Here is a 26,058-nt window from a genome sequence, read left to right as displayed (position 1 = left end):
GAGCCAGACTCCGCCTCAAAAAAAAAAAAAAAAAAAGTGCTTAATATGCAAGATAATAAGTGAACATAACCAGGTATCAATTTTAACCTAGCCCCCTCACTTTGAATCTTTGTATTAAACATAAATAAAAGAACTAAGACAAACAACTGGGTGAATAAAGGATTCTCTAACTTCAGGGTTTCCAAAATAAATGCTATAAAAAACAGTAAGAGAAAGGATTCATTTATGTATATGAAATTTAATCTGACTCCTTCCCCCACAATTATTATTCCAATGAGAATAAACACATCTGTCCAACATGTAAACAAGTTCATATATTTAAGTTATTCAAGTTCCTGGTGCCCACTAGTACATTCTAAATGACAAATTCAGAAAAGCATACCAAAGGCCAAGACATGGCTGTATTAGTCTATATAGAAATCATGCAAAGATTGAACTCTGTTGTATTAGTCCATATAGAAATCATGGAAAGACTGAACTGTGTTGGATCTCTAAATGAGGCAAAATACACTTGCCTTCTGGGAAATAAGGGGTATTTTGGTTACCTTTTCTCACAAAACTTCTACTGTAATATAATTCTGAAATAGCTGGACCATTAATTCAACCTAATATATGTAATTTCTTATATTCCAGAGGCCACTTACCATCTTCCATGAGTAGTCTGCAGAACGTAAGAGATTCCATATTTTGTATTACATTAATGGTCCAACCATTTCAGAATTTAAAAAAGAATGACAATGGAGACATAAAAAGTTGGCGGCATTAAATGGCATAATAGTATAAATGCTTTCTACTATACGATAAGCTCTATAAGCGCAGGAACATTTTCATGCGCAGCAACATTTTCATGTACACAAGCATACTTACAAGCACAGTTCTGGGACACAGAAGTATTCAAAAAACATTTGCTGAATTACATTGGAATTCCTCTTAGGAAACCACAATTAAAAAACTGTTAACTGTTTACTTTTGTGTATGTGTACATAATTTTTTAAGATTATGACATTTATATATAAAAATCCCTTAAAATTTTTACACATCCAAAAAAATACATAAAAGGCAAATTTCAAGTTGGGCCAATATATTTGCAACATACTTAATGTATATAAGACTGATGTACTTAATACAATTTTGTGGCAAATAAATATTAAAAGAAAAAACAGATTCCTTAATAAGAGGGTATCAGAACAATCCACATTCTGTTTTATAGGCTTTTCAAAGCAAACATATCAAAAGATTTCTTCTTCTTGACTTAATCTTTCATTTCCCTAATGTAAACATCTTCATCTTCTAATAGTCTATCTCAAAAGTATAATGCATTAAAAAAAGGAAGCTGCACAGCTCTACGTAGCATCCGTGTTACGTTAGCATGTACATAAACTTTTAAAATGCACAAAGCAATACTATATTGGTTTTAGAATCTATTTTTTTCACATTAAAATATCAAAGTGTGCTGTCCTCAAAAGAGCAAGAATTTGCAGAATATAACAAAAGTCAGGGGAAAAGGAACATTAGGTGTCAGAGAATGGGAATAGAAGTAGATGTCAGAAGAAAGAAATGTGGCAAAGTGTATCAGTAACACAGTGCTATAACAACAATTCCCTAAAGACCTTAAATGTGTGTACAAGTAGCAAAGTTAAATATTTTTATTATTAATGGAATATGTGAAAGATGTCAGAAAAAACTTTAAAAACTTTTTGAACTGCTATCTAAATAAACACAAACTTCTAAAGACTTATAATTCCTCCCTTCTAATATTTGCCACCTATCATCTATATAACATAGTGTAGCTGACTTACTGCCACATAATCACGTTTTATTTTATGTAGGGCAATCTCAGAAAATTCTGTAAGTGACATGGAAGTTTTAAGAAGAGTCTCTTCAACATCTGTCTATTATTCTATCCATCACAGTGTATTTCATTTATTTGTTTATATGTCTATCTCACTACACTGTGGGGCACTTGAGAGCAGCATTCTGATTTTACGCATCTCTACTTTCTCCAATACCAGTACAAAGTCTGTCATGGCAGGTACTTGATGGGCACTCAATAAGTGTACTGGCTGGAAAATATAGACATTTCTGTTTCATGCATAAGCACAAAATTAATACAGCAGAATTTTCTCCAAAGACAGAAGAAAAATAAAAGGGGACAGAGATGTGACCAAGAAAGTAATTTATGTATCTACTTAAAGCATAAATAGTATTCTTTTCATGGAATAGCTACCATTGTACTGATTCAGAATGGAGCCCTAAAAAATCTTAATTTAGAATGGAAAACTCTGTCTAATATACATTCTCTCACTTTACTTCTCTGAAACCAACACACAGTAATGATTACAAAAGCAATCACCAATAGGTACTCTGTTAGACATGACATATACTATCTTTTTTATTTTCCAAATCAGCTCTTCAATATGTATTACTACACACATTTCACAGGTTAGAAACATTGAGGTTCAAAGAAGTGACAAGACTTGTTGAAGACTGCACTGAAAGAGCAGAATCAGGATTCAAATTCACATTCGTAACATTTTGAAAAATATAGTAATTTTTTTATTATAAGCAAAAGACTATTCCATGTACAATTCACACATATGAATTTCACTCTGAAGTGAAAATTTGCCCAAATGGTTTTGACACTGGATATATTAATGACCCACAAAATTGGACTACAGTGAATATCCCAGTTAGATAAGCTAAGCAAATCAAATTTTTAAGCAGCTAGGATCTTGGAAACAAGAGCCAAGCCAATTAAAAATTATGTACAGTTCCTAAACATTTACTGGGTTAAATGACTTTTGATTTATATACATGAAGTTTGAGATATTACACAGCCTTAAACAATGCATGCGCATATTGTGTGTGTGTGTGTGTGTGTGCACGCACATCTGTAGACAGAGTAACATGTCTTTGATATTTTTTTCTGTGAAGAAAATGAGGTTGTAGCCAGGCGTGGTGGCTCATGTCTGTAATCCCAGCACTTTGGGAGGCCAGGGTGGGCAGATCACCTGAGGTCGGGAGTTCAAGACCAGCCTGACCAACAAGGAGAAATTCCATCTCTACTAAAAATACAAAATTAGTCAGGTGTGGTGGCACATGCCTGTGGTCTCAGCTACTCGGGAGGCTGAGGCAGGAGAATCACTTGAACCCAGGAGGTGGAGGTTGTGGTGAGCTGAGATCGTGCCATTGTACTCTGGCCTGGGCAACAAGAGCAAAACTCCATCTCAAAAAAAAAAAAAAAAAGAGGTTGTAGAAATTTCCATAGTATAATCCCACTTTTGTCCCCCCAACCTTCAAAATAAAAGAGGTGGTAAAGGAGACAGTGTAGATAAAAAGAGAAGCAATAGCAGCTGGGAAGAATATTCTCCAAAATGTTCATAGTGGCTCCTTTGTGGATGAAGGGCAGGGTTTAGGAAACGAATGAGTTTCATCTTCTACTATATATAATTCTGCATTATTTACATTCTTTGCACGATACATAAATTTGATAATATAAAAATGTAAAGGAGGCATTAAAAACTCTCTAGAGACTTCAACTGCTTCAGAAATTATATTGAAAATGTTATTTGATATTTGATATTAATAGTAAGAAAAAAAGGCTTAGAGAAATAGTGGGGTACCTATACTAACAAGCATAGGAAAAAAATACTAATTCTGGAAAATAAAAGTTAATTTATTAATCCTTTTACCTATCATTTCATCACAGGCTCTAGAAGCCTCCTATCTCTATTCTTCCAACCTACAGAACTATAGCTTTGTTCTAAAAATCAGGAAAAAATTTAAAACTTTTTTCTAGTCTAAGGTTTTTTACTAGTTAAAAATTTGTATCCGTTGGATATATGTAATTGTGTATGTTGGCGTGTGTGTAAATCTTGAACATATGCCATGGCTCCCATTCATTTTTAAGAATTACATCTAAGGTTCTATTTTTTAAATCAAATCATTAAAAAAATACACATAATCTACACATAATCAAGATCAAAGCCTCATTTACAATGTTGTGAATGGTACCCTTGAGGTTATGCAGCACACAATTTGTACAATACCCAAGAACCCTGCCAAGATACACAGGAGCACATTCCCCACAGCCTTGTATCTAATGGTGAAAAACTCAAAATAGCAAAATTTTCACAAATAAGAAATGGTTAACCCACACCATGGAATATTACGGTATATCTATACAATGAACACTAGTAATAATGTAGATGTTATCAATATGGAAAGTTGTTGATATAGTAAGTGAAAAAGGCAGCCCAGTAAACAGCATTTAATCCTATTTTTAGTTTTCAAAAAGTATATGAATAGAAAAGTGTAGAATATAACAAAATACCAATAGTAGTTCGCTCAGCATGGTGAATTAAATAACTTTTTAAAAATCCATCTACATTTTCTAAGTTTAACACCAGAAACATATACAAAAGCAGCCTAATATTGATTTCTTAAAAAATTACAACTGTAGGAGTAAAATGAAACAAAGAGATCTTACATCATAGGACTTTACTTTTTTTTGTTTCTTTTTTCAAATCATTTGACTTATAGGAGAAACATTTTTCTTCCATCCCACTTCCTCCTGAAAAGAGAGATTTATGCAGCATAAGCCACATAATCAGGGGCATTTTTTACTTTGTATTTTTATCAGCTGCCTTTCAAACTGTGCTAACACTGTGGTTTCTGGATTTTAAAGATTAGTTGTTTGCACAGTCCTGTTATTGATGACGAAAAAAATACATAATTAAGAGATCAACCCAGTTGAGGCCCCCTGAAAGAATACTTTTCCAGGAAGGGTGTACAAGGTTTCTTGCCCTGGGAGTTTCACTTCATAAATGGATTAACCCTTAGTTCACTAGAAAATTCTAGAACAATCAATTACCCAATTTCTGATGTTTTTTTCACAATTAATCATGTTTTAAATATATATATATATATATGTCTGCATTGTTTCACTAGCAGCTTTTCACCACTAAAGAGCTCAAGATTCCTTGAAACCAACAAGAAGGCTTTTTTCTTCATAATATTTTACTAGTTTCCAGGAAAACTGCCAGTAGGAGGCAGCAACGACTGGCTGTAGCAACAGCAGCGGCTCTGCTCTGCACAGTAGTTAGCTGCTGACTTCATTCTTCTGTCATTATATAAGCAAGATGACACTGTTCTCTAATCCAGCCAAAGCTGATAAGTACCATCAACCTGTCACTTCCTACATTTCAAATTCTAACATCACAGCATCAAAGAGTTTTTACATTTCGATTTCTTTTGCTGGCAGCAGCCGGTAGCCTCTCATTCTCCCACGGTGTTCTAATGCTGCATTTGCACACCGGGGTTACTCCCAGACTGAATAGCAGGTCATCCCCTGCTCACTGAGCTCATCTGTGGCCCATGTGCTAGGCAATTTAGATCCAATCAGCCCTTATTTAGCTCAAGAGTAATGAGCAGCATAGTGACACAGACTTAAGCCTGACCCTCAGGACACTGCTCATCAAGCAGTAAAACTGTGACAAAATCATTCATCTTCCACCCGCTGGCAAGAAATAATACTCGCACTCACTGTATTACTTTTCAAGATAAAAAAAAAAAAAAAAGTCCTGAATTTTCATGATGTGAGACATTAATTTGCAGAAAGCTGAATTCCCTTAAACCCCCCTGTTGCTATGAGCTCACCAGGGGGAAACAGGCCTTAGGAGACTGAAATGGAATAAAGAAAATTGCTCCAGCTTTCTTTTCATTTTAAATAAGCCTTAAATCTGACAAGAGATACCCTAAAGAGAGAAAAATATATATCTTGTAAGGTAAAGAAGAAACAATTGAAATTAAGAGTTTCAAATGCTGGTTTCACTCCTTGTTTGTCCTCAATTTCTGTAAAATATAAATAAAATTTGAAACAGCAGTTACTCACCTTTTTCCACAAGGCAGATGAAGAAAGCTAAGAACTGTTTCCTATAGACAATATGGTGGCAACAGTAAATTCATATCATAAAACATGTACTCTGATGTTTTCTACAAAACACATCTTAAAGAAAATAGCTTTAGGGTAACAGTAGGATGGTGAGAATAGCTAGAAATATTTTAAAACTATAATGAATCTATTTTTTCCACAATTTATACTGCCTTCTGAGGTATTAATCCAAAAGTTATTAATTATGGGGATAATTAAGATTCGTTTCCTTCCCTCACTGTCATATCACATAATTAAAAAAAAAAAATTTGGTAGCTTATTCTAGTGCATTTTTTGAAGATGAATGCAATTTTACTTGCTTCCCAAGTACTTCTCTTTTATTACCAAAAGCCACAATGCCAATTTATCTTACTGAGTTTCTTTAAACTAGGTCAATGTACCGAAGTCACAATTTTGGGTGTTTTTAACGTATTCCATAGTTGAAGAAGAGTTAACTTTAACAAATCTGTCACGAATGGGATTTACCAGTCTTCAATATACTTATTATGACAGCATGTCTTTGGTTTAAGAAACAGCACTGTGTGGTGCCATGTAAGAGCACAGTAGTGATGCCTTCCTATAAACTCATTGCTGAATTTCAGCTAAAGCTTCAAAGATCTGGGTGGTCTAAACACCTATAGTGAACCACGGGGTTCAGACTAGGAATCACAGTGACACAAATAAGATTGGGAAAAGTAGCTTTTGCCTCATCCCAACATCTTTTGATTTATTGCCATTTGCTAAAGAGAAATATTCCAGTGGTTCGTAAAGAAAATAATCATGGCACTTCTATTCCCTAAACAACTGAATTGATCCATTTTCAAAGGAATGAAATGTTTTACAGATTATATTTCTTTTTCCTTATCCTTTTATCCAATGTTCTTCACTCCAGCTTCTGTTTCACAGCGTTATTTCTCCACCCTTACGTTTTCTCTTTTTTCCTCTGCAATAATGAGAAAACAATTTGTCTGGGTTTCATCCTAGAAAAATCGTATTATTGGTAATTTCAAATTTTATTAATAACTACAAATGAGAAAAGAAATCATAAAGCTCTATTTATCTGCTTCTTGAAAGTAGGAGTAATCTTGCAAAAAATCTAACATATTTTTATTTTTAATTCATTATTTATTTATTTTTTCTTGAGATGGAGTTTTACTCTTGTTGCTCAGGCTGAGATCTCGGCTCACGGCAATCTCTGCCTCCCAGGTTCAAGCGATTCTCCTGCCTCAGTCTCCGAGTAGCTGGGATTACAGACATCCACCACTACACCTGCCTAACTTTTTGTATTTTTAGTAGAAGTGGGGTTTCACCATGTTGGCCAGGCTGGTCTCAAACTGCTGACCTCAGGTGATCTGCCTGCCTCAGCCTCCCAAAGTGCTAGGATTACAGGTGTGAGCCACCGCACCCAGCCAGATAAAATCTAATATAAAGCTTCATTCACCTCCCACGTTAATTATATAATTATTAGGAACTGGGGTTAAATATCAGCTCTGACCTAGATTATAACTACAGATTACAAAACCAGGGGCATAGCAAATAAAACACCAGAAGACTAACAAGGGTGGGGAACATTTGTGGAAGCTTTGATATCTTCTCTCTGTAGCTAGTATTTTGAATTTCTCACAGATGGGCCCTGCTGTGATTCTATTTTCTTAAGTTGTGCTGGAGTCACTCAACAGGCCCTTTCATTAGAGAATCTTCAGTTCTGAGAAATTTTTTTAAATTGTTTTGTTGATTATTTCCTTCATTCCATTTTCAAAGTTCCCTCTTCCAAATGCCTTCCTTCCACTCTAATCCCAGTATAGACAATCTGTACTTATAGATTCAAAGTGTTCCTGCAGACCCAGCCTTGACAGAGACTGGTTCCCAAATGTCTCAAAAGGAAGGTAAAGGCTAAAAGACCCCACTTGCTGCACCTGTTTCCACAGTTCAGTGGAAAAAATTCAATGACAACTACTGAATTAGAAAGATAAAATAATAATAGTGATCCAGAAAATACTAAGGTAAACACATTGAATTTTTCAATAACACCGAAAACCTTTCAGTTGGGAAGAACAAACCTCCCATCATCCTCTAGAGGTCCCTTCTACCCACGGGTACTTAGGAGACAATAAACACAGAGATGAAATTCAGATTATGCATTAAATCCATATCCGGACTGCAATGGATACTGTTGTCTACTTTCATGTGGACATTGGCAAGAATTGTTGGATAAGCATATAAAATTTCAGGAGAAGTATAAACCATTATCTAGTACGAAATGGTGAAAAAGTGATGGTTTAAATAAACACAAGTTTCTTTGTCCTTCGTCTCCACCATCTTAGTCTTTCACATAAAAAATACATGAGTGCATACCACATATGCTTCATGTGACTGGTTCACTCATATATCCTAAGTGCCTACTATCATAGCAGGCATTCAAAAATACTAGTTAAATTTGTCAAATAAATTTTTTTGCATGAATATGTCTCCCCTTTAGAAAATAATTACAACATAAGGTAAAAAACAATAAAGGACATTGGAGATTTAGTAATTTCACTCATATATCCTAAGTGCCTACTATCATAGCAGGCATTCAAAAATACTAGTTAAATTTGTCAAATAAATTTTTTTGCATGAATATGTCTCCCCTTTAGAAAATAATTACAACATAAGGTAAAAAAACAATAAAGGACATTAGAGATTTAGTAACTATTCAGGAAATTCAAAGGGAATAGAGATTATTCAAGACTGGTGTATTAGTCCGTTTTCACACTGCTATAAAGAAACACCCAAGACTGGGTAATTTATAAAGAAAATAGGTTTCGGGAGGCTGAGGCAGGAGAATGGCGTGAACCCGGGAGGCGGAGCTTGCAGTGAGCTGAGATCCAGCCACTGCACTCCAGCAGCCTGGGCGACAGAGCGAGACTCCGTCTCAAAAAAAAAAAAAAAAGAAAATAGGTTTAATTGGCTTATAGTCCCCATGGCCAGAGAGGCCTCAGGGAACCCAAAATCACCTTCTTCACATGAAAGCAGGACGGAGAACTGCCAGCAGAGAAAATGCCAGATGCTTATAAAACCATCAGATCTCTTGAGAACTCACTCAATATTACAAGAACTGCATGTGGGAACCACCCCCATGATCCAATCACCTCCCTCCACTGACACATGGAGGATTACAGGTCTCTCCCTGGACACATGGGGATTACAATTTGAGATGAGATTTGGGTGGGGACACAGAGGCCAAACCATATCAACTGGTAACACATGGATAAGCATACATTTCAAGAGAAGCTTGACATGAAGGATAATATTATTCACATAAAAATGAAGAAAAGATAAATGAAGAAAACCAAGACGTACTGAATATACCGAAAGCTTATTATGATTCATGTTCTGGATAGGTGCAGCATCAAAGTCCGTGCTATCCCTTGGCAAGTCTTTCTGCTATCCACTACATTATCCACTAACTAGATATAGCTACTGAGGACTTGATATATAGCTGGTGTTACAGAATAGTTGAATTTTTTATTTTATATTCATTAACTTAAACTGTCACACATAGCTAGTACTACCCTACTGGGCAACAGAAATCTAAGCAGATGTCTGTCGAAATCCTATGAGGTGGATATTATTTTACAAAGATGCAGCTGACTTAGAAAAGATTAAGTAACTTCCTAAGATTGCACTGTTGGTAAATGAAAAAGGGTGATTTGAACTCAGGTTTACTGACCTTAAAGCCCCTGCTTTTTATACTATGCTTTGACAGCAGCAACTATCAGGTACTACTAGAGGTTCCTTAAGAAGCAAAGGCAAAAAGCACAACTTGTTGTGTGCATAAGTCTCCTGCCTGGAATACTGGCTCCTTCCATATATGATGCTCTTTAATTCCATCTCTACCTCTCATCGACATACTACTAACTTCTGAAAACACTTTCCATTCTCCTCAAATACCTCTATATAGTTTTTTTTTCTTTTTCTATACTCTGCCATCTCACCCCTATATCTACTACAACCAACACTGACCAGTTCTGACTCTTGATTTTGACAATTACTTTCATTCCTCCAACTTAACCTTTTTCTAAGCAGTGACTCTCACACGAAATGGTTATTCAGTCCTCAGTTTCAGCTCTGCTATCTTGGTCATGCTCTGCCCTGAACCCTCAACTGGTTTTGACAAGAGGTCAAACTTATAAACTTTGACCCTCGACTTTGTTGGACAAGAAGATATAAATAAAGGTAGAAAGACTTGGGGATTTCTTGAGAACTAGTAGCTCCATCTGACTAAAGGAGAATCACAAGAAAAAGTTGCAGATGAAGGTAAAATAAGACTGTGGATGGCTTTGAAGACCATGAAAAGAAATGTGAAATTTTCTACTGTGTCTATTACGGTGTCACTAAAGGTTTCTTTTCAATGTAATTAAATGTTTTAAAATTGTGGTTCTGGTTGCAAAACAACTGTGAATACACTAAAAACCAATACATTGTATGGTGTGTGAATTATAACTGAATAAAGCTAGCGAACTCTGTGATATCGGAATTGTATGTCAATAAAGTCATTAAAAACGATAATCTGAGGAAGGAAGGCATTGGAGGCAGGGTGATTAGGCAAGTAGTATTAATGTTTTAAAAACAGAGGTAATGACATCTGTGAGAATAAAAGAAAGAAGATAAAAGGAATTCACCAAAGATGACACATGCTCCCCACCTTACCAAAAGAATCAGCTGGATATAAAAAGAAAGGGTATACATATATGTCACATTTGTACCTTTAAAAATTACTTTTTTCTACAGCAGCACTCAGTAACACAGCATTACAATTTCCAATGGGTCCACTGCAGTGAGGCAATGTTGTTTCCTACAATTCTTTGTTTTTAAAGAAAACGATTCATCACACACCAAAACAACAACAACAAAAACAAAATTGCTCAATGGTCACTACACTAGAGGTATTATATTAGGAATGGGTAAAAAAAACATCCAAGACCCCTGACACACACACACACACACACACACATCCATTCATGTTGCCAGGCATAAATCGTTACAAAGAAATGATTATAAGTTCTTTTGAAAACAATACTTATGATAATGATAGCACTATCTAACATTCATTGAACACTTACTAATATGCCAGGTAATTTGCCAACTGCTTTATATTCATTATTGCATATAATTCCTGAAATAATCCAGTGAGGTAGGGGGTATTATCCTCATTTTACAAATAAGTTAAGTCAAGATTTTGGCATATGAGTTTTTCTTCACATTATTTTAAATGAATCACTTTACACTTATTTAAGGAAAACTCATATATCTATGTACCAGATTTAGATGGGGACTGAAAAAGTGATCCAAATACTAATTCCTATGAGTGAAAAACTAAGGACATAATCTATGTTTCAGCAAAAGACAAAAAAGTGGAACTCAGCAAAGCTAATATACTGAGTAGTTTACATTACCGCATGGGATTATAAAATATGTAATAGAAATACATTATGCAAAATTCAAGCCTGGTAAACAGTAAGTAAGGTGAAAATATTAATTTATAGTATATATCTAAATACTCAGTTGAAAGACATAAATAATTAGGAAAAGTTTTTCTTTATATATTTTATATTTTATACATTCCTGAAATACTAAGATTTATACTGTATTCCTTTAGAGATAACCACGCTTTCTCTGAAGGAACGAAAAATGGCAACGGATCACTCCTAGTAAGCGACAATATCTCTACCTGGTTTTCAAATAAAAACTGGTAACAGATTTTATTTATTACCATGGGGGCATACTCATGTATTTCCCAAAAATTATTAGAACACTGCCCCAAAACTTCCATCAAATTATATATAATGAAACAGCAGACATTTTGAGCAAACTACAGAAATAACTCATTTGATTAAAAATCCTATCCAGTTTCAAATTTGTTTGTTGTAAACTGTCAGTAATTAAAAGCTGTAACCCATTCATACTAATAGAACACCCAATAACAAAAGGAAGAAAAAGCTTGCATGCTGTCAAGAGTATCATTTCTATTTTTTCTGAAATACTATGTAAATTATTTGGCACACAGCAGCCCCTCAAGTGAATAGTTCCTCTTGTACCTCCTTTTTTGCCTAGGCAATCCCCAGTTCTCTCAAAGAAGCAAACAAAAACCAAAAATCTTTGTGGAAAATAAATAATACCATACCAATAAAACTACTAAGCATAAAAATATTTGAAGAGAATAATAAACAGTTTTTCTCTACATGCTCATACACACACACTTCAAATGTCAAAATAGTTATATAACAAGCAGATGATCTTCTAGCCTTATAGGAACAGAAAAAAAGGAATTTAAAAAATATATACATTTTCAAAATGTATTTTGAATCCAGGGAAAATAACCTTAATCTTTGAAGAAGTTGAAGTTCAGCACATAGCATCCCAAAAAGGTAATTATCGCTTTTGAACTATTTCTTAGTCTCAGTATTTAGCATTTTAGGCAAGTTCTCAATTGCCTTTAGACATCTTTGAAACTAGTCTCTTGTTTAATACAAAATAGGATGTCAGTTGATCAATATCCATTTGGCTTAAATTCGTAAGTCCACAACCTCCCTTAAGTGGTAGAACAAACAGGTACAAATCCTGAAAATTTATTGTTTCTTTTTAAACTCCAAATGATATTTGCAGATGCCAAAAGGCATTTTGAAATCACTCACCCTTACTTCAGTAAAAATGAAAAAGGGGGATGGGGAGGAGGGAGAATCTCATGAGGCCTTGTATGTCAAGATTTTGCCCAGAGCTAATTTTCATAGCTGTGTTATAAAACCCTGAAAATGGAGGTTTATAATGGAAGTGCTGACAGACCCTTAACTATAGCAGCATGAATGGATATAATTAAAGGAAAGCTTTTGGCTACACCTAACTCCACAAATGAAAGACTGCCATTTTTATATTAACCTCAAATAACAGCCAGTGAGAACTAAAAATATGATTCTAGAGAAGTAATGTGAAATGTTAAAGATGACTGCTAAAACTATTTGACATTCGAAGTTTTAAACATAGGCATTTAGTTAACATAACCAAGTCAGTATTTTCATAATGCTACTTAATCAGCAATAAAGAATGCTCTGGTGAGCCATCAGCTCCAGTTAGCAGAAAGAAGCATATGAAGTTATTATTTCTTAACAGCCTAGAGGGAACTGCTTTTCTCTTTAATCAGTGATCTTAGCTCCTTCCTACCTATAATTTCTGTCATACAGTTATAAAACTATTACCCAGTTCAACACACACACGCACTTTACACACACTTTGCACACACATTTATGCAAGGACTGGTACCTATTAACACCTGAATTTGAAAACAGAAGAGATGGCTAAGATAAAGTATTTAATTCTTTCCCTTGTCAGAGATGCAGCCAGGAATAAATATCATCAATCTATATAATCCATCTTCCTTACCCAAACCCAAATTCAAATAATTTAGCTCTGCTCTTAACTAAAGGGAGGGAGGGGAGCTTATGCTTTAATTTTTAGCAACTATCCAAAATGTTTTTGACCTAACAGTATTAACAGTATATGGCACATCTAAAAAAACTACTATCAAAAAATCTTCAATGAAGTTCCAGATTTGGGGTTAAGAAATTAGGAATACATCTCCATAACTGAATACCTAAATAACTTTTTCTTGTTTCCTCTCTTACTCTTCCTCCCTTCTTTCTTTACTTTTAAGGTAAATAATCCTGAATGATCTCTTGGGCCCAGCTCCAACAAATCCCAAACTAAAAGCTGGACGGCCTTGATAATATTTGCCTGGGAAATGCTAAAAATTGATGGGATAAAATGAACCTATCCAAGTCACAGTTCCTTTTATTACACACAGTAATGTTTGCAAATTACTAGAGTATGTTAGTACCTAAAATACAACAGCATTAACAAAGACTTGCATATTGCTGCACTATTTTTATTCATACATTGACCTTATACTTCTATCTGTTAAAACTGCTGATTTGGGCAATATAAGCTGACCTTGATTTGATGGGTTTTTTATGGTAATTGTTTTCAATCATACTTGAAAGCATACGACAAAACCAAAACAGACATTTGTGCAAGGAATCAAATGTTATCAACATAAACATCTAATCCTTTTTGCATAGGCTAATCCTGAAGGCCAACAGCACAACCCCTATCACCTACTAGCACTCCAGAGGATAGCAAACTACAAATTGAATCCAGGTGCAGTTAAAAGAAACTCTTCCTATCAATGTAAACTTACTGTCATTTTATATAATTGTCAGTCTTCATCATCCTTTTTTGATTTCTACCTCTGTACTTCTGAATAGTGTCTGATAGACTAACACAGATACATCATAACTTACAATATATTTGCAAGAAATATTTTTCCAACACTCCCGAAATAACTTTGGCCTTAATGCTAAAGGATTTCTACTAAATTGAATTTAAGGAGCAAAAATTTGTCTTTATCGCAAGAAGTGAAATTTAGAAGGTTGGAATAGTGCTAAAAAATCAAAGACAAACTATTACAAATAAAATGTGATATACTTGTCTCCACACCTCTCATTTTTTCCAACTGATTTGAAAAAAAAAAAAACCTTGCAAAATAATAAAAACAAAGTAATCAAAAGGCCCCAATAAACAACTAACCTAATTTTTGTAGCAAAAACAAAATGCAAAAGCACTCAGAATTATACAAATAGTGGTAATAATTTCAAGTTTGCAAATAAGTTTGCAGATTTCATTCATTCAATTATCGCTAGTCTTTTTTTTTTTCTTTTTTTAAATGTAGTGGTATGGTTAGTTTTGATTTAGTTACCTATAAACTTATAAAGACAGTATAAGCTATTCAGGTGATAGTGACACTAAAAGCCCAAATTTTACCACTACACAATACATGCATTTAACAAAACTGCCCTTGTAACCTCTAAACCTGTAAAAATAAAAAGGAAAGAAAATTAAATGAGTTAATTAAAAAGTTAGGGTTAAGAAGGCAGCTGTGGCACAGTGGGTTAAGAGTCTGAGTGCCAGTTCTGAAATTTACATGTGTTATTTTAGATAAGCCACAAAAAAGTCTCCATGTTTCCATTTTTTTCACCTATAAATAGGGATGGTAGGATTAGTAAAGAATAAAGAAGACAGTATTTATAAGCATTAAATCTTTCAAGAATATAAGAATTATTCTTGTGTTTCTAGTTACTACTTTTAAAGAATTACGTACCAAGAAAAGTTCGTTAGGAGATTCAAGATAAGATGAAGTTGGTGAATGAATGTGAAATAGAGAAAAGAGTTTCTCTCTTTTTTGCTTTCTTTGTATTTTTATTTTGAACGCCTATCCAGCCTTCAAATTAAGTCTAATTCGCCTACTACGAAGCTTTAACTGACATTGTTAACAAATTCTGTGTTTCATTTCTTACCTTTTCTTTTTTTCTTTTTGAGACGGAGTCCTGCAGTGGCGCGATCTCGGCTCACTGCACCTACCCCCTCCCGGGTTCAAGCAATTCTCCTGCCTCAGCCTCCTGAGTATCTGGGATTACAGGCACACGCCACCATGCCCATAACTTTTGTATTTTTAGTAGTGATGGGATTTCACCATGTTGGCCAGGCTGGTCTCGAACTATCTTTTTTTTTTTTTTTTTTTTTTTTTTTTTTGTTGAGACGGAGTCTCGCTCTTTCTATCGCCCAGGCTGGAGTGCAGGGGCGCAATCTCGGCTCACTGCAAGCTCCGCCTCCCGGGTTCACGCCATTCTCCTGCCTCAGCCTCCCGAGTAGCTGGGACTATAGACACCCGCCACCATGCCTGATTAATTTTTTGTATTTTTAGTAGAGACAGGGTTTTACCGTTAGCCAGGATGATCTCGATCTCCTGACCTCGTGATCCATCCACCTTGGCCTCCCAAAGTGCTGAGATTACAGGCGTTAAGCCACCGCACCCGGCCTTATTTCTTATCTTAGAATGCTTTTCTAAATACACTCCATACAATGATCTAAAAATGAGAATGGAAGCTTTTTCATACATTTATCAATGAGAGTAAAAACTGGTACAATCGGCCGGACGCGGTGGCTCATGCCTGTTATCCCAGCACCTTAGGAGGCCAAGGCGGGCGGATCGCGGGGTCAGGAGATCGAGACCATCCTGGCTAACACGGTGAAACCCCGTCTCTACTAAAAATATATTTAAAAAAAATTAGACGGCTGCAGTGGCGGGAGCCTGTAGTCCCAGCTACTCCAGAGGCTGAGGCAGGAGAATGGCATGAACTCGGGAGGCAGAGTTTGCAGTGAGCGGAGATGGTGCCACTGCACTCCAGCCTGGGCGACAAGAGCGAGACTCGTTATCAAAAACACAAAAAACAAAAAAACAAAAAAACTGGTACAATGGGTTTTTTTGGTATGATATTTGGTAACATCTATTCATATTTAAAATGTGCATACACCAATTCATTCTTAAGAATTAATCTACAGGTATACTTCCACAAGTACACAGAAATACATGTACAAAGATGTTAAATAAACATAAATTGGTAAACAATACACATTTCCATTATTAGCAACTGGATAAAGTTTGGCACATCTATATAATGAAACAGTAAGCAGTCATTTAACAGAATTAGGTAGGTTTTCATGTTTTAACATGAAAAGTTGTTCAGGAAATATTAAATAACACAAGGAAGTTACAAAACAAAGATCATCTATTTCGTGCTTTAAATCTACGGTTGCGCGCAGTGGCTCATGCCTATAATCCCAGCACTTTGGGAGGCCAAGGCGGGTGGATCACCTGAGGTCAGGAATTCAAGATCAGCCTGGCCAACAGGATGAAACTCTGTTTATACTAAAACATAAAAATTAGCTGGGTGTGGTAGTGCGTCCCTGTAATCCCAGCTACTCAGAATGCTGAGGCAGGAGAACTGCTTGAGCCTGGGAGGCAGAGGTTGCAGTGAGCCGAGATGGTGCCACTGCACTCCACCCTGGGTGTGTAGAGCGAGACTCCGTCTCAAAATATATATGTATATATTCTCTATACACATATATGTATATATTCTCTATACACATATGTATATATTCTAGACATATGTATATATTCTATATACATATATGTATATATAAATATATATAGTGTGTGTGTATATATGTATGTAGGTAGGAGGGAGATTTCTGGAAGGTTCTATAAAAACCATTTTATTTCTGTGGATTAGAACTAGAGCAATGTATCTCAACCTTAGCACTGCTAAAGATGGTTCAGATAATTCTTCGTTGTAGGAGCTGTTCTGAGCACTGTAGAGGGTTTAGCAGCATTTCTGACCTCATCAGTGCTGCTCCCCTAGTTGTGACAACTAAAAATGTCTCCAGGTATCCAAATGTTCCCTGGGGGAAAAACTCACTCCCAGTTGGGAACTACTGAACTAGAGAATGAAGAAGTGAAGCTGAGGAGAGAGATTTAGTTGTCACTTTATATCTCTTTTCTCCCCCATTCCTACCATGAAAATACGTTACAAAAACAATATAAAGATAATTTTAACAAAAACCAAAAAGATTGCCAGTAATTTTTCATTAACACATTAAATTTAAAATACTTGTAGGATATGAACCTTTGAGGAAAAAAAAAGAACTATGTAAGAAGCTATATAATTGTTAAAAAGAATTAAAAAGGAATTATCTATCTTCAACAGAAAAGGCAGAAAGATATATGGATTCTGCCACTTTTTTCCCATGACTGCCTCTTCTAAAGATGTCCATACTCTTTCTTCCTTTCTTATTCCTATGCTCTGAAGTCTTTTGGGGACTAGAGTTCTCCATCACCAGGATGGCTTAGACCAACACCCTCCTCTTCCTTCGTTTTGTATATTCAGACAAATATACAGAGACAAACCAAAACTGACATTAGAAATGTAAAAATTTCTAATTTTCCCAAGAAGCACAGGGAATCACTTAACATTTATTTAAAAACTGAAGAAATAAAACAAAGTTGTCATTTGGAAGAAGTATAAAACCTGCCATGAAAACACAGCGTAGAATAAAGAAAATTAAGGTAGTAATAGAAATAAATTTGATAATGAATAAATTTCCAAAATTTGGAAATCTTGCCAAGCTTAGTACCTCTGAAAAACAGATGCAACATTTGTAACATGATTATTAGGAGGAGGGAAGCAGTCTGTTTGTTATCTTTGGACATGATTTCAAATACAATCATTTTCTGTGACAGTGAGTAACTATACTGAGTGGTAGTATTTAACTTCTTTTTTTTTTTTTTTTTTTGAGATGGAGTCTTGCTCTGTCGCCCGGGCTGGAGTGCAGTGGCCAGATCTCAGCTCACTGCAAGCTCCGCCTGCCGGGTTTACGCCATTCTCCTGCCTCAGCCTCCCGAGCAGCTGGGACTACAGGCGCCCGCCACCTCGCCCTGCTAGTTTTTTTGTATTTTTAGTAGAGACAGGCCAGGATGGTCTCGATCTCCTGACCTCGTGATCCGCCCGTCTCGGCCTCCCAAAGTGCTGGGATTACAGGCTTGAGCCACCGCGCCCGGCCAGTATTTAACTTCTTAAGAACATGTACTTCAAAGGTAAAACTGCTATGTGAAAAGGGCCTAAAGGCAATAAATATCATAACCAACGTTCTTATCCACATCAAGTTTGTGTCTGAGTGTATTTAACATATCTGCATAATTTCAGTGGATCTGAAAATAGTAAGTTTTGTATAGGTGATTGGTGTTATTAATAGAATTCTCTATGTTAATTTCAGAGCAAACTGGTCTATTTCGAAGAATATGACGCAGCTAAGGCTATGACTTTGCTGCAAAATTTAAAGAAAGTCACTTTTTAAAAATGGTGTAGTGTGGCCAAAGATTTCTTATGGGCACAAAATTACAAATGCTTCAGTAAAAGCCACCTCAGACATGAGCTCATGATCTTGCTCAGAATATCTGTAACGTATCTCTGGGTAATAATACACTTTTCTGAGAGGTAGCAGGGGAAGGAAGGGCTAGGGGAAAGCATGGCTCTCAGACTGCACCAGAGCTGCTCTTGAGTTTAGTTCTGCATCTTGTGTTTGCATATAAGCTTTCTTTTGAAGAGCTATTGTTTGCAAAACAGCTTGAAAACTACAGGTTGAGCATCACTAATTTGAAAATCCAAAATCCAAAATGCTCCAAAATTCAAAACTTTTTGAGTGTCAACATGACACAGCAAGTGGAAAATTGTACCTGGCCTCATGGGATGGGTTGCAGTCAAAACTGTTTCATGCACAAAATTATTCAAAATGTTGCATAAAATTACCTTCAGCCTATGTGTATAAGGTATATATGAAACATAACTGAATTTTATGTTTACACTTGGGTCCCCTCCTCAAAATATCTCATATCTCATTATGCATATGCAAATATTCCAAAATCTAAACAAATCCAAAATCCAAAACACTTCTGGTCCCAAGCATTTCATATAAAAGCATTTTAGTACACAGATATACTCAACCTATAGTGATTTATGCCCATGTAGTAGAAAACTAAATCCTTCCTCTACATTTGGATTTCATGTGTATTTGTATATATGTGTATATACATATAACTTTAATATAAAATTCACATAAGTGATTATATAAAACAAATCATAAATTAGCATACGACTGAAAACCATACCTGATTCTGGCCAGAACAGCTTGTAGAAAGGTCAATACTGTCCTAAGTTCAGATTCTCGGCATGCTCGCAGAAGCATACTAAATCCATCATTAAGCAGTTTCTCATGGGAAGGATACAAGCAATAGCTGGTCTCAAACACTTCTTGAACACCATCAATGTATATGGAAAGAAGTGTCCAGAGAGTCTGTCTCTGTATCAATTCCTCATTCTTAGACACCAAGAATTCCTTTGCTTTCTCCCGGAAAGCACATGAAAACTTCTCAGCCAAAACACCAATGTCCACATTTTTCTGGGCATACATCAAGAGGAAGGCCATGTGACCCTTCCAAATGAGGGCTCTCTGAGACGTTATAAAAGCAGGCTTGAGGAAATTCAGGAGGTCTAAAACATGACTTGCAACATCTTCTACCTCTGCAACAGCTGCTAACAGTAGAAAAAGGCTAAAAAAGTTCTGTAGACCAACTTCAGTTAGTTCTTCCATTCTTTTTTGATGGAATTTTGAATATATCCTGTAAAACATTAAAAATGCTTTAATAAAATTGTTGCATTCATAAAAACTTGTATCTCTTAAAATGTGCTTCAATGTTCATGACAATCTCATTAAATTTTAAGCTAATTCTTCATTTTGATGCTGCCTTGTCACTTTGTTTACTTAGAAAGTAAACTCACATAATGGCCCTACCTTGAAATTTCTCAATGATGAGGCAAATCACCTGTAAGTGAATCAAAGGATTCAATGGTTTTCCCCAAAGACACTAGAAATGTTTTCATATAGCATATGGCTTTTCCTTTTATTCAAGTCCCCCATCACCCTTCTTATTTTTATTAGTAAATAAGAAAGAATATATAATATTTTAAGTACAATGTGATATGCTTTCACAGAAATCTTAACAGGACAATTTTACATAACAATTATCCTTAAACTCTCTCCCTACACGCCTCACAAAGACTCACTCTTATTTTACCTATACCTTAAGACAATGCAAGGTGTTAGAAAAATTATTTTTAGCCACCTGCAAAAAATTAGGCATTTAAAAATCTCTCATCAATACTATTTAATACAATAGTTGACACAATAGTTAATATACTAGATAATAATACAGTTAATAGTTGACATAATTTTCTCTCATCAATTAAGGGATTAGAATTGAAAACAATTCATCTGAATTCCTACTTACAAATTAAGCTGTTTTTTTGTTTTGTTTTGTTTTTTTCTGAGATGGAGTCTCACTCTGTTGCCCAGGCTCGAGTACAGTGGCACAATTTTGGCTCACTGCAGTCTCCGCCTCCCAGTTTTAAGTGATTCTCCTGCCCCAGCCTCCTGAGTAGCTGGGATTGCAGGCACGCACCACCGCGCTTGGCTCTTTTTTTTTTTTTAGTAGAGACAGAGTTTCACCACGTTGGTCAAACTAGTCTCAAACTCCTGATCTCAAGTAATACGCCCACCTCAGCCTCCCAAAATGCTGGGATTACAGGTGTGAGCTACCACACCTGGCCTTAAGTTTTGCAACTTCTATAACTGGTTTATTCAGGACAGAAATGAGTAATGCTCATGAGAGTTAAATGTTTATAAGTAACTACTTGAAAGCTGACAAACTCTTAAAAGTAAAGATCTGTTTAATTATCTTTGTATCATCTACTACTATCTCCACTACAGTGTTTGACATATAGTATGTGTCTAATAAACAGACTTGTTACTGAATAAATTCTAATGACTTCTTTCAGCCATAAAGTTCTGAGTATTATGTCTTCCATAAAATTCCTTAAGATTCAAAAACAAACTGTCAAATAGAACAAAATAAAAAAACTGTTTGAGCCATGTGATTCTTGAAGATTTAATAAAGAAGTTGCCATTTAAAACAGTATATAATAAATAAAAAATCCAAACCATATCACCATGTGCTTATAAGAATTACTCACTATGGGACTCAAAGAGGAATTTCATTAAGTGATTCTTGAGAAGTCCCTACCTAGTATTCTCTTCCCTGAGAGGTCTCAACAAATAATCTGAGCAAGTGGTAGATGGTGGTGTACTGCACAAAGACGACTAAGAAAAGGGCTAATACAGGCAAAGGCAGTAGAAAAAAGAAACACAATTTAAAAGTGTACTCATTAAACAAGCAAAACTCTCAAAAGAGAGAGAAAGAAAACAATGGACTAATGTGACCAAAGTTTATTCTATCAGAAATGAAAACAGCATAGTTCCCAAATGAGAACATTAGTTATCTGGTTCTACTATACTCTGGTCAGTTCTCATTAAAAAAACACAACAAACAAAAAAAACCAGTGCTTGTGAACTGCTGGGCTCAAAGAACACAAAAGTTTTATATGTTGAAACTATCACCTACCAATGTGCAAGCTGAAGATGTTTGTTTCTATAACTTTTAATCAAATGCATATAATGGATTACCTAGTAACATTATAACTAATTAAGACTCTAGCCCCAAGTAAACTTAACAAAATACAAAGAGTAACACTTATCCAAAGATATCAGTGCACATTCATGACAAAAGATCCTGCATATACCTTCCTTTGACTTGTTTCCAAGGATGAAGGCCATTGCTCTTCATTGCTTTCTTAACAACTTTTGCCAGAATGCAAAGAAAAATCGTATAACTACTGCTGGATTTATACAGATCCTGATCTTGTTTATCGCAACAGCAAGTCTTCACCATTTCAAGCATCGACAAGGGTGACTTCATGGTATTAGCAAGGCCTTTAAAAGGAAGCCAAGAAATACTGAAGGAACTATTCTAAAAGGGGGGAAAAAAAGGTAGAAAATAATTATTAGTCTCTTAGTAAAGAAAATGGTAAGCTGCAAATCCCAGTTAGTTGGTTCACCAAAAGTCTGACTCATCTTCATCACAAAAACTACATAAACATGATCCCCTAAAATAAAAATTCCATGAAAGAACAGAGCATCAAGAGGTGTTCAAATTTTGGATTGTCCCCAAAATGTGTTTTTAACAGTTGATTTGTCCAAATTAGGATACAAACAAAATCCACACATTGCATTAAGTGATATGCACAGCACTTTTGGCTCTTTTGATTCTTTACGTTTCCCAGTGTTTTTGTTATACCACTTGTTTTTAATATCAGGTCATTTGTTGTATAAAATTTCCCATGTTCTAAATTTAGCTGCTTGTATGACTCTAGTGTTTCTTAATCTTTCATTCTCTATCTTTTCTGTAAGTTGGTCACTATATCTAGAGGTTTTATCAGATTCATGTTGACTTTTTTGGCAAGAATCTTTCATCAGTAGTACTGAGTAGTTCCTATTGCATTTAGCAAAAAGGCACATAAGTTCTGGCTTTTTGTGATGTTAAGATTGGTCAGATTATCAACCTGCTCCACCCATTTTAGTGGTCCCACCAGCCTTTAACTTAACATTTTAGTAGCATTGATGATCATTGCCCAGATGCCTTATTTCATTAAATGTACAAAATGGTGACTTCTAATTCTATCATGTTTTAATTAGTTCATCAGAAATTTTATTACTCTAAAATATAGTTTGTATTTTCTTTACAGTTTTCAGAATTAGGTGTTTTTTTTTTTTTTCCAGAATAACTTTTTACAAAGAAGCATAAATTCAGAGATTTAAACATATTTAATATGTTTTAATTCATTGTAGTCATTATTCTTTCTTATGCTCAAATTTTCCCATTCGCTGGTCAATGGATGTTCCTTCAGGTTGGCTCCTATGTCCTTCTGACACGACTCTAGCTTACTTTGATACCTTTCCTGCTTTCTGGTATGACAAGACACTCCAGACTCACCTTGTACACATCCTGCCTCAGGATTACAATCAGTCATTTCTCCAACTAGCCTAAAATTATGCTTCAGAGAAGGGTATTTTTCTAATTTTTTAATAAACTCCATTATCCACAAATCCGAACTTGTTATTTACTTGTAAATCTTCCATTACCATTTTCTATTTTGATTGAGAGGTTCACTAATTATTTACCCCAAACCCTAAACATTCCGAATCTCCTCTCTATACACAAAGTATAAATCCTTTAAATCTACCTTTAAAATTTTAATCTTCCAAACTCACCCTCTCCTTTCGAAATACATTGTCCTATTTCAGTTCTCAGCCATAGTATTTTTGCTCACACACAACTACAATAAACCACTAACTCGTCTGTACCCAATTCATTTACACCACTTACAGAAAAAAAAAACAACTTTCTCAAACACATACCTAAGTCACATCCTTGCTACTTAGTGTCTCCTGAATAAACCAGAATTAATTGTACATTATCTTCAACCCTTCATAGTCTAGTTCCAGACTGCGTTCTCTAGTCTCCTATCTTCAGTCTCTCCATAGTTACCCCACGCCTATCATTCAGAACCGTTGACATGGTAGGAACAGACCACGCTTTTTCATACCTCCATGTATTTGTCTATACTGTTCATTCTGCCTGGATCTTTTTCTTCTGTTTTTAGGAAATTCTACTCATTCCCAAAGCCAAGTTCAAAAATTATGACCTCATGAAGTCTTCCACAAATACAGATACCAGGTTAGACACCCCCTCCTCTGGAGTTCCACAATTATAACCTTTTTCCCACAATGTATGTATACCCACCCACTAGCCTATAAGCTACTCAAATGCCAGGATTGTTTCTTACTCAGGACAGCAGTGCCTGTTCAATGTGTCATGAGCAACCAATTATTATTAGAAACATTTATAAATGTAGATTTTATAAATATCTGCTACATTTTAGCTACTTTGTTTACACTTGCTCTGAAGAGAAAAAGGATACCAAATGCTGTCTCCCTTATGACAAAGCTCTACAGACAATGTTAAAGATAAAACTATTCATGAGCTACTCCAATCTACTCTGAAAAAAAATTAACTTTTTAAGAAAAATCCATAATTATTCATAATTAAACCATAAAGAAATTCCTCAAATACGTACAAATTCTTAAAATTCCTGGAGCAAAATCATATTCTATTCACTCACCAGGTTCTTACTATAATATTCCCATAAAATGGTAACAATTGCAATGTTTGGCTCCCAGAAATCACAAAGCGTCAAACAACAGTGAAGATACATTCGTAATTGTTCTTCTAGAATACTACCCTAAAAAATAAACTGAAGTTATGAGATGGTAAATGGGCTCTGGCAATATAAACATTTTCACTTGATATTGTACTGTATAACCTGAAGCTAAAAGGAAAATAAATATATATCACCCAATCATACTCATTCTCATATTCAGACTAGGTATAAATCAACATAACACATACTTCCAAAAACATGTTTTAAAGACCATTAACATATTCAGATAACAGAAATCACGTAACTCGACTTTTAATTCAATTAGTTAAAAATTATAGGTGTTTCATAATTGAATGGTATTGGAAACCCAGAAACCAGAAAAGAAACCCAAACCAGAAAGAAGTGGCAAAGATGACCTAATAATTAAGATGTACACAAATCCAGACGGCTTGGTCATACTTAATTACTTGGTTAAATTTTTTATAGGATTATAGGAGTTGTTCTTTCTAAAATCAAAGGATTGGCAGAGTACATCTATTTTAACCTTTTATGAGATAACAGGAGGAAAAGGAAGTAGAAAAAACATAGATGCTTTTTCTATGACAATATAACCATGCATATATTTTTTAAATGACACACCCTGAATTCTAATCATTCAACAATTGTACTTAAAACTTACCACATACTAGGCACTGTTTAAATGTACTACGCATAGGACAACAAGTAAGTCAGACATAGCACATGTACTGGTAGAGCTTACATTTTTGGAGAGGAAAGAAAAGGATACTAAAACAATATAAATTTGAACAGAAATAACTGCTGTGAAAAACGAAACAAAGCACAGTAATGTGAAAGTAACTGGTAGAGGATGAGCATCACTATTTTATCAGCTGCTATGAATGGAAAAGCCTTTTGAAGGGCTGCAGTTGAACTACCTGATTAAATGAAAGTCAATAAAGACTTGGAAGAAAAACATTCAAGGCAGAGAAAATGATTGGAAAGTTCCTCAATTATTCGTAGGCTTGGTATTATTTCTAGACAGGAAGACATCATATCTCATTTGAGGCTTTACTGGTCTTGGTAGGAAATTTGGATTGTATTTTAAATATGTTGGGAAGCTACTGGAAGAGAGTAAGCACCAAAGTGACACGATGTGATTGTTTCAAAAACACTGCTCTCGATTATACATAAAGAATGAATAGAGGGGATAAGAAGAGATACAGGGAGAACAGGTAGGAGGCGATTGTGTGAAACTATAAGACTGAAACTTTAAGACATGTTTGGAAAAAGATTCAGTGGGATTTGCTGGTAAACTACATTAAGGTATGAAAGAAAGAAGTTTCAGGTTTTGGCATAAGGAAATAGGTCAATGGTGCTACTTCCTGAAATGGCAAAGACTAAACGAGGAACTTATGAGATGAGTGTCCAGGGTATCTAAGTAGAGCTATTAAGCAGACAATCTGACCTATGGGTCTAGAGTTAAGGGATTAAAGTCAGAGTTGTTGACATAAATTTGGGTCAATG

At 35.2% G+C, this 26,058-nt stretch overlaps 1 protein-coding gene across 1 annotated transcript in view; it reads right to left on the bottom strand.

Annotated features, from left to right (window-relative positions):
• Positions 1 to 26,058, bottom strand: part of MMS22L (MMS22-like, DNA repair protein) — a 138,518-nt gene that overhangs the window by 65,313 nt on the left and 47,147 nt on the right. Inside the window, exons 12-14 of the mRNA XM_011955161.1 lie at positions 24,496 to 24,615; positions 22,057 to 22,283; positions 19,530 to 20,039 (exon numbers count right to left, since the gene is read on the bottom strand). Of these exons, the coding sequence (XP_011810551.1) occupies positions 19,530 to 20,039; positions 22,057 to 22,283; positions 24,496 to 24,615 (857 nt within the window). The remainder of the gene's footprint in view (positions 1 to 19,529; positions 20,040 to 22,056; positions 22,284 to 24,495; positions 24,616 to 26,058) is intronic.

The sequence above is a fragment of the Colobus angolensis genome, unplaced genomic scaffold (genome assembly GCF_000951035.1).
Source record: "Colobus angolensis palliatus isolate OR3802 unplaced genomic scaffold, Cang.pa_1.0 Scaffold398, whole genome shotgun sequence".
Lineage (NCBI taxonomy): Eukaryota > Metazoa > Chordata > Mammalia > Primates > Cercopithecidae > Colobus > Colobus angolensis.
This window is presented reverse-complemented; position numbering and strand designations above follow the sequence as displayed.